The sequence below is a fragment of the Selaginella moellendorffii genome, unplaced genomic scaffold (genome assembly GCF_000143415.4).
Source record: "Selaginella moellendorffii unplaced genomic scaffold, v1.0 SELMOscaffold_3, whole genome shotgun sequence".
Taxonomy (NCBI): domain Eukaryota; kingdom Viridiplantae; phylum Streptophyta; class Lycopodiopsida; order Selaginellales; family Selaginellaceae; genus Selaginella; species Selaginella moellendorffii.
In genome coordinates this window covers 2,103,249-2,113,113 of record NW_003314264.1, presented here as the reverse complement: position 1 = coordinate 2,113,113, position 9,865 = coordinate 2,103,249, and the positions used below count along the sequence as shown (strand labels likewise).

Genomic DNA, 9,865 nt, shown 5'->3' with positions numbered 1-9,865 from the left:
GATAATGACCCCGGAGCTCTGGCGGTGGCGGATGATGATACGGTGTCGCCGGCGGCGAGGAGAGCCTGTTGTTGTCTGGATGAGATGGAAGATAAGTGATGGAGGACTGCGGCGACGAGTCGTCCAGAGGCCTCTTTCGAAGATTGGGAAACTTTGACAGGCTCTCTGCGACGACAAAAAATGTGTAAGATAAGGATCAAAGGAATTAAGGAACTACTGACCGATTGGACCCAGGCCTGTTTTCTTCGAGAAGGTTACTAAATCTTCCATGCTGTTGACCACCTCTGCTATCTGTTAAACACGGAAATATGATCAAGTGTCTGATATGCTCACGGCTTACCTGCAAGCATCTTATGTATCGCTTTGAAAATCCGAGGTCGTTTACAGAGGGCGCGTCTATCTTTACCGCAAGTTGCTTGGCTGCCAAATGGAATCTAAAATGCAAGCAAACGAACGTTTGAGCCGGAAATACGTCAAGAAAAGGCGCCTTGCTTACGCATTGCAATGGTTTTTCAAGTTTTCCACGCTTGCGTCAAAGCCTTCCTTCTCGACCTCGTGAACGAGATTTGACAGTTGATGCACCTGTTCCAGCAGGATAACATGATAAGGAGAGAAAGAAAAGAAAATCTATGCATCGCGATGTAACCTGCTGGAGGAGATTCTTGCGGGGCACCACCTCTTCGTGTGACTTTGTACAAAACTCCCATGAGCATATCTGCGATGAGAAAGTTATAACAGGGATAATCAAAGCCAGTCACTTGCCTTAAACATATGGTTGAATGTCACTCGGAATCGCCCATGTTTGACTATCTGCAGAGCGGATTGCTTGATCAAAATGTATATATAAAACAATCACGAGCGTTACCCTGACTTCCGGGAAAGAGGATTCGTGAACTGCTCTAGCATACTCGAAAACTGCGAATCCTGATGATAAAGCATACCTCCTGAAACAATCTGTTACTCCACTGCACTCATCGCAAAATAAAATTACTCGTCCGGGAGTTCCAAGAAGAAAAGCTCCTCAAGCAGTCCACTATCGAACTTGATCTTGAAAAGCCTCGGAAGAACATCCACGCCAGCCTCTGCGTGTATGATAAAGAAAAAACAAAAATCGTAAAAACGCTTTACTGCGAATGGTGAGCAACATACCGAATCCACGACCAGGTTCCACCACGCACAAATTGCATTTCCAATGATCCTGGAAAGAGATCCTCTATTAGTATCACGAAACGAACTGTAAAAGCAACAAAAGTTTTCACCATCGGAAAGAGGCCCTGTGCATGGCGCCCCACAGGACACGAATTATAGCAGGACAAACACCAGCGCTGCGTTGCATTCTCGGTAAAGAACGTTTGAAAGAGATTCCTCCAGAACTGGACAGAGTTGTCCTGCACACATAAAAACGTGGATTGAGCTCGAAGCAAGAGATACAAAACCTAGAAACGAAACGTACACTGGGCTTACGCCTTTGCTCTTGAATGCAGAGAGTCAACACTTGAGAGCACTTCGCATACGCAGCCAGTGACAACGGATGCTTGATTCCTTCTGGCTTTAGTCCATAAGCCACTTGCAACCTTGGCTGAGAGTATAACGGGTTTGCTCCTCCTTGTTGTTGATATTGTACTTGAAAGACTGGATGATTGATTGACTGGAAAGGAGGTTGATAGTTGTGTCCTTGCTGGTACAGCGAAAAGGAAGTTATATGTTAGCAAACAAGGAGACCAAATTTTTCTTTTTGTTTCCTACGTAACGTACCAACAGTGACTGCTGCTGGTGGCTTGGATCCACGACCAGATGTTGGATCCCATACTGCCGCAAAAGATTTCCATCAACAAAGTGTCCCGAGGTAGTGAGCTGACGAGCTTTGAGTTGATCGAGCTGGTGATACGCTCCTTGCAAGCTTGGAGCCTGCCTGGAGCTGTACAAGGCGTTGATGATCCTCTGGTTGGCCTCCAGCGCGCTCCCTTGCCTCTGGAGCGCCTGGAGCTTCCTCAAGTTCTCGTCACCTATGTAGCCGTGAAGTCCCAGCGCTGGCGGCAAGCGGCGGTGGTGATCCTCGTCGAAAGAGTCCTGTTTTTCTATCCTGGGCTTCTTGTCCGGGGCGTAGTCGTTACCACCACCACTTCCATCTAAGCTCTCGTGCGATCCCGGCCACAAAGGTCCTCCAGAAAGATTGGAGTTTTGGGCGAGCCACTGCTGCTGCTGGAGCGGCGTATCGGGCACGGCGTTTGTCGTGCCCGACCACTCGTCTGGCAAGGAGTGATAGATGGCGGCGGCGGCGTCGCTGGGATTAAGGGCCGAGCGGAAGGCGTTGGCCTCCCGGAAGGAGAAACTCGGCGCCGAAATCGCCGGGGGATTGGAGTCTACCAGAAAGAAATCTTCGTTCTTGCCGTGCTGGTGCTGGAGCGCGTCCACCGGTGCGTACCTGGCCATTGCTCCGTGGTGCTAGACTTAGCTGGGGGCATCGCGAGGGCGCTCCAGCAGCTCAAAGCCCCGCATTTGCGCCGGCGGGCCACGATTTTGGTTGCGCCGAGGAGAGACGCGATCGATAGATACCTTGCGAGGAAACGAAGACGATTGCTCTAGAGCGCCATTTCTTCTGCTGCACGACACGACAAACCCTAGAAGCCCGCGCTACAATGGCACGAGCGCTTTCGAGTGAATATTCGCCTCTTATGGCTACCACTCACGTGGCGCCACGTGGAAGGTCGGTTTTGGGCGTGAATATGCGCCTCATGGATTTGGGGCTTAGGGCAAAAGAAAGTGCCTCTTCTTGAGCGGAGGGTTCTTATGGCGCCTCCTCCTTGTTGTGATTTCTACAAAGGTCAAGAGGTGGAAGTGAGATCTAATCTTAGTGGCTACAGGGGGGCATGGTTTAGATGCAAGGTCTGAGTCTTTCTAGTGTATCTCCTCTTTGATAGATCACATGATTCTTTTCAGATCCAAGATATTGATCTTGTGAAGGATGGGAGGATGAAGGAGGGGAGGCTCAAATATCTTTTGAAGTATCTAGACTACGAGGAGGAGGGTATGCACCTGATTTGAGGTGCAAGAACTGCGGTTTTGTGCGAGTTTTCGCACGGTTTCTTGCGGTTTTTAGCACGGTTTCTTGTGGTTTTATGTGTAAATTTGACATATCTTGTTCTCTTTTAGAGGATCATTGGACATTGGAGTATCAGATAAGCCCTTTCTCATCAAGGAAGCCCATGAAGAAGCACCTTCAACACATGATTCGTCCAATGCCACCGCCCTTTCTTAGAGAGGATAAGTTCTTCCAATCTAGTTTCAAAGAAGCTATCACGATTTCTAAAGATTGGAAAGTTGGGGATCAAGTTGATTGGTGGACATCAGGTTGTTGGTGGCAATGTACTATTAGAAAGCTTATAGGAAAGGATACTATAGAGGTGAGATTTATAATCTTCATTCTACTACACACTAATATTTATAATTTTTAAGATTGCACTCTTGGAACGTCCATATGGGGAAGGAGGTATATATATAACTTTGAAGTCCTATTTGAGACCATCTTTGAAATGGTCAAAGGAGAATAGTTGGGAGGTAAAAGTGTTTTATTCTTTTAATTTTATTTTAATATTCTTAGTAAAGGTATTATCTTCTGATGCACAATATATAACTTTTGAGCAGGTATAGTTTTATGTTTTGGTTTTCTAATTTATATATATTTATATTTAATAGGGGAGAAAACGGTCTAGAGAAATATATAAAGGGGAGATTTTTGGAGAAAAATCGGTTAAACAAAAAAATTCAAGAGGTATTATAATGTTTATATTTAACCTTTTATATCTTACATATTTATATTTTTGTTTCTCCTACCTAATATAGGTGTTATTCCAAAATGGTCAAATTTAAGAGAGGTAGTTATTATAAGTTTTATAAATTTATTATTTAAACATTATTATGCTTGCAGTTAATACAGAAGGCTGTATGATGATATTTATACGCAATTTTGTATGATAACTAATTTTGTAGCAAGGTATTAAAATGAATTTTTTTATCAATTCTATTATTTTAAATATTGGGTGGCCATTAAAGGCTCTATAAAGTACTAAAACACTTTATACTAAATTTTTTTTACTTTTTTATATTTCAAGATTTGTTAAAGAAATGAGATGCAACTACTAAAATCATTAATGTATACAGTTTTACTATTAAAAATTATTAGGTGAGAAAGAGTTATTACAATTTACATTTTTTAAAATTATTATAATGTTCTTGTAACCAAGTTTTATTTGATGAATAATTTAAGAAAGAGCAGAGAATTTACACACTTACTATATTCTCAAGAATTATAAATTCTTGCTAACTTTATATACTAAATTATATTAATTTAATGTTTTATGTATACTTTATGATATCTAAAATACTAAAGTTAATCCTATGACAAAGTTAGATATGTAAGTTATATAACAAAAAAACTTATAAAAAGAGTTTTTGATAAAGTAGGAATATATTAAAATTGTGAGAAACTTGTTTCTTCTTTAACTTTAGATATTAAATAAGGTATGTATGCTAGAAAATAAGCTACACATATTAGCAAAAATAAATATTTAATAAAATCTTATAGTGTAGAGAAGAGAGAAACCACAAAAACTACCAATATAAAAATAAAAAAGTATAATATTAACTTTACTTTTATGGTAATTCATTTGTGCTGATATTTTATAAATATTGTGTTTAGCTACAATATTAGATTTTTCATTCACACTTGTTTCGACAATTATCATCACAAATGTAGATCTTCTCTATTAATCTTATTTATGTTTGAATAATCATTGCTTATATATAATCTTGAGAAATATATAGGACATTAATTATGTTTTGCTTTTCTTGATGATGGTACCATAATTGCTCTTCATTGAAATGATTTCTGATAGTTATCTCCTGGTTGTATAATAAGGATGCATTTGAATTTATATGCTTCTATATATTATGGTTATGTTATGCTCAATTGAGAAGCATAAATTTTTTATTTCCAGTGGTTATTACTCTTACCTAACTTTATGTGTCCCTCAATTTTATTCATTTATGCTCAACTTTATACTTTTGTCACAATAAATACATAAGATATCATGGTAAAAGTTTTTCCAAGGGAAATGTCATGGCTATAGAGGGGTTATTGTGATGGCATTTGGGGTGATGACATTTAGTGCAAGTTACTTAAAATGTTAGTAATTTTGCTCTATTATGCAAATTTAAGGTGGTTTTAAATTTTATTTTTTTTGCATGAAAGAATTAGAAATTTAATTAACATCTTTGTTAGTTATTGTTTACCCGCTTTAAATTGCTCTACCATTTAACTCAGGTTTCCCACAACCATGGACAGATTTGGTAATATAACTAAGTGTTCTCAACTTTATTCCTTTAAATATTGAGTGTCAAATAACTTAAGTGACTTTATTTAACTACTCTAAAATTCTTCATACACTTAAAATAGTTTATCAGTTTAGAATTTGAATTTATAGTTGATCTATAGTTGCTAAAACGACATCAAGCTGTTTGTCATAGCAACATTGTGTTCTAAGCTTGTTTGGGTTCAAGAGAAAGTGTTTTAGAGTTCTCCCATCAATCTTAGTATCATATTAAAGTCCTTACAAAATTAAAATATTAAATAATCTCTACATGTTATAACTATACTTGATTTGGTAAGTTCAAAACTTTATTAAGCATGTTTTCCATTGAAAATATTAGAGAGAATCAAGTGAGTAATGAAAAGAGAAACCTACATTGCTTATGTGGATTAAATGGACAACAAATCTAAAGCCCAGCACTTCCAGCTCCTTCAAGCCAACTTCAAGCATGTTAGCCTGTGAGAAACACACAGAGGCAAATCAAGAGCAATGAAGAATGCATCATTCTTGAAAAGACTTGGATCACCTCACCTGGCGAGCTCTCGCAACCAAAACGATGGCTTAACTCAAAATGTGCTAATACTATTTTTGCACCTGATCAAAATTCCTTGACTTTTAAAAGCTCAAAGTTATAGATTTTCTTGTGGGTTGAGAATTTTTCACAGGCGCCAGAGGAGCATAAGCGTGATTTCCTTCTGTCGTCAATGCTGGTAGCACCAAGGAGATTTGCAATGGAATGTTCAGAGAGAACCTCCCCTTCCGTGGCTTACTGCAAAAAAAAGGCCGCTAGCTGCTGGCAGCTTTGCACATAAGCACTGTAAGAGTTTTTACAGCACTCTACCTGAGAGAAAACGCTGTTGCTTGTGAGATTCTTCTCGCGGCAGGCATGTAGCATTGGCCAATGGCGCAATCTGAAGTGCAGTGTGCGAAATATCAAAACACAAAATAACTTTCAAATATTTTCTCTTGCCAAGGTGGTGAATGCGAAGAGTTCCATATAATTTTGCATTTGCTGGGAATCTGAAAGTCAGAGGGATGGAGCTCGATGATAGCTTCCTGGTGGACGTCTTCACCAAGGTGGGCGATGCACGGGAGCTCGCCAAATGCTCGCTGGTGTGCAAGCGATGGTCCAAGTTGCGCTGGGCCATCTCTCGCCTGTGCATCGGGTTTGCAGTAAATGGCATGGAGGAGCTGAGAAATTCTGAGGATGCCATCCCCAGCATCCTTCACCACACCAAGTACAAGGCTCCCAACTGCCTCAAGGAGCTCAGCATCGTGCTCCAGTATCGCCTCAGTGGCGATGACAATGAGGATGGGAATGGCAATTGGGATCATAGTTGCAGCTAGATGTGCAAACGTTCCAACATGTCGACGTTTAAACGCCATTTAAAATGTTTTTTTCAGGACAATCCAACGTTTACATGTTAAAGCCTAAAATGATTAAGAAAACACTAATATTTACTAAAGACACTTTAATCTGATATTAATTTTATAAAACCTAACTGAATAACATACTAAAAAAAATGAAAGAAGAAGCCATTTTAGTCATCTTCCGATTCTGAATCATCTCTCATTCCTTCATCGATGCTAAACTCCTTAGCAGCCTGATTTGGTTCCTCAAAAGCTTCTTGCAGATCCAAAATCCTTTTTCAATGAGGCTCTAACTCCAGCTTGTCTATATCAATCTCTAGCATCCTCAAACCTTCACTCTCCAGCTTCTAAGCAACCTACAAGTTTGTATGAATGTAAACCAGCTTCTCAACATTTTTGGGAAGCAAGCAGGACCTGTGCTTTGTTTGTATCAAGCTCCATGAGCTCCAATTCCTCTTGCATGGAGAAGTGCAAACAACCTAGCTTAAAATCTGGAAAGCCATGTGATGTAGATCAGGCATCTCTAAACCACAAGAACCCTGAAGAAACCCCTAAAGAAACCTTTGTCTCTTTTTACAAATAGTGCAAACACATTGGGAGTTTAGAACGGCGTTTTTTAACGCATTTAAAACATTACATTTTTTAAGTTTCACACGTTTTCCAGCAACTATGACTAGGCTGATGATGAGGATGGCGATGGTGGCGATGGCAATGAGGATGGCAATGGTCGTGATGGTGATGGCGAATGGTTATGGCATTGACTAGATGGAAGCTAGTGGTTACTGGCTTGCCTGGGTTGCTAGCTCCCTCACAACACTTTCCCTCAATGCTTTCCAGAAGCTCATATCATGGGGACCGTTTGTGTGGGCCTTGATTGCATGCTCCACCACAATTCGGAGGCTTGAGATAATTGGAAGGATGCACACTAGCAACCAGAGATTGGTGTGGTGCTCGCTCAAGTGCCTAGAAATGTGCAAGCTTTGCTTGCCCGTCTCTCATGTGCTGCTCCAGATGCTAGTAGCATCATGCCTGAGGCTGGAAGGCTTGAATGCTGTAGTTATTGTGCCCAATCTCTTACAGTCTCGGATGGAAGTCTTGTCGGGTCTCTCTTTTTGCAATAATATTCTTTTTGCAAACATTTTATTTTATGTTCTAACAAATGTTTCTATCATGGCAAAATTATTAGAACAAGAAGTGTCCTTTAGAACATTTTTATCTATATAATATATAAAGAATTATGAAATTATTAAGTTCACCATAACTTTAATATTTTAAAGTTTATAATGTTTATACTAAATTACAATTGAAAATTGAATTCAACTCGTGAGCTTAACTCTTCAACTCGTGAACTCAAGTATAGTCTATGTTTTAAAAGAAGACCATAAGGCCTTAATACCTAATTTTTTCAAAGAGCATAGTACCCTGTAAGCTTTAGCATCAGGATTTAAATGTCTGATCCCACAAGCCTCTGTATGAGCCAGCATACAATCCGTAGATACGAAATACTCAATGGAAGAGTTTTACCTTCTTTTCAAAATCCTTGTCCTTGGATGCCAGAATCTCGAGCCACTAAACAAGACAAAGACATGTTTGAGAAGTCTCGTCGTTTCTTATAAACTCGGACTGACGTGGTTGCTTTTTGTAGTTGAAACCACAAAAAAGCATGCATACAAAATACCTTATTATTTTCCATCCCTCCAAGAAACCATAAAGTCAGCCCTGTGTAATAAGCGATGCTACCTCTTCCAGAGAAGTGTCATGATGGAATGGAGCAATTTGAGGCTTCTGGCGTGATGCTTCTCAGCTGCCTCGTCTCTGAATAAAAAAAAACTACTATAACCTTTCAATTGTCACTTGACTGCCTCCGCTGGCTGCCGGCGAATGTCTTCAAACGCTGTCAAGAACTCGGGCAGTCAAAGCCAAACATGAATAATTTGAGAAACGAAAGTGGTTTAAACCGTTGTATCTGCAAAGCGCTCAAATGAATTTTTCTCCTGCGCTGGTTCCTAGATAAAAGGAGAGAAGAGTAGCAGCAAAAACCACACCTCTTTGACATGCTTGATTCGTGGAGCAGCAATCTTGCTTCTCGATCACTGGCTAAGCTGTGGATTGGAATGTCGCTCCACTTTGGCTAGCTCTGAAGATGCCGTCCATTGCCACATTTTTGGCTTTAATTCTTGTTATGAACAGGCAAGTTTTAATCATCTGTTGTTGGATTTGGGTGACTTTAATATTTTAGCAATGGTTAAGGCATTTAATTTAACAAGCAGTTTTCTACGAGAAAAAAGATCAAAGATCAGAACGATAGCAGTCGGTCAGGAAAGAAAGATAAAGAAACGCGACCAGGAAAGACGTCGAACAACACCGGCGAGCATTCAAACCCTGGTGTGAGTGTCAGCTGCGCCACCTCGGCGCAGTGAACCATCTCGTTGGCCGGTGTACTAGTGCCCCACACGAAGAGATGAACCGTAAGACCATTGCGCTGAGACACCGCCGGACACAAACGACTGCAATTACACGATTGGTAAGAAGAAGAAAGACGAAATGACGGAGATCCACCTGAAAAGAATAACAGTCGACATGTATCACCTCCACGTGGCCAAACCAAGATAACATATCGTCCATGGTCATCGTGTAGAACTGGAGTGAGAGCGTCGAGACTAGAGGTGAGAACCGAGAGAGCTGGACGATGGTACCCATCGCCCAGGATCCCATTAGCGTCACGCTACGCAGCCTCTCACATGGCCTGTCAAAAACACAAGAGTTGTTAACACGGTCATCCTCAAATCCTCGCTCCAGTCCTACGCAGTCCCACCAGTAGAATATCCAGCTTTGGGGCGTCGACCGTGAGCTCGCCTAATTCCCCACACCTCTTTTAGATGGCCTTTTGGAAGGCTCATTCGAGCTCCAAGAATCGCAGAAGCGCAGGACCTATGTCGCACGTCTGGACAGGTGAAGCACAAACCATTTACTCATTCAAGACATAGCTACGTTTCATTCTCAGGCAGTCTGGGTGGCTACTTCATTGGGTTCTCATCTATACTGGTAAATGCATTCAACGAGCAACAAGCTCGCTGTCCATATCTCGGAAGCACAAAAACAAGCACAGTAACCTCCTTCGGCGT

General features: G+C 40.8%; 1 protein-coding gene across 2 annotated transcripts; it reads left to right on the top strand.

The window, feature by feature from the left end:
- The first annotated feature begins 2,763 nt into the window (after nucleotides 1–2,763).
- Nucleotides 2,764–3,995, top strand: LOC9643481 (DUF724 domain-containing protein 6). Of its 2 annotated transcripts, XM_002963633.2 has the most exons (8): nucleotides 2,764–2,886; nucleotides 2,941–3,028; nucleotides 3,154–3,404; nucleotides 3,457–3,558; nucleotides 3,607–3,645; nucleotides 3,697–3,772; nucleotides 3,844–3,875; nucleotides 3,929–3,995. In XM_002963633.2, the coding sequence occupies exons 1-8, from the start codon at nucleotides 2,791–2,793 to the stop codon at nucleotides 3,947–3,949; spliced, it is 705 nt and encodes a 234-aa protein (XP_002963679.2). In that variant the 5' UTR covers nucleotides 2,764–2,790; the 3' UTR covers nucleotides 3,950–3,995. The 2 variants fall into 2 exon arrangements, with proteins under 2 accessions (XP_002963679.2, XP_024524093.1); XM_024668325.1 differs by lacking the exon at nucleotides 3,607–3,645.
- Nucleotides 3,996–9,865: the final 5,870 nt, after the last annotated feature.

Bases quoted from the DNA above. Each gene is read 5' to 3' on its own strand.
- LOC9643481 (XM_002963633.2), top strand. From the start codon at position 2,791: ATGGCGCCTCCTCCTTGTTGTGATTTCTACAAAGGTCAAGAGGTGGAA. The intron at 3,773-3,843 runs GTATTATAATGT...TACCTAATATAG, and splicing joins TAAACAAAAAAATTCAAGAG to GTGTTATTCCAAAATGGTCA. The intron at 3,876-3,928 runs GTAGTTATTATA...TTATGCTTGCAG, and splicing joins AATGGTCAAATTTAAGAGAG to TTAATACAGAAGGCTGTATG.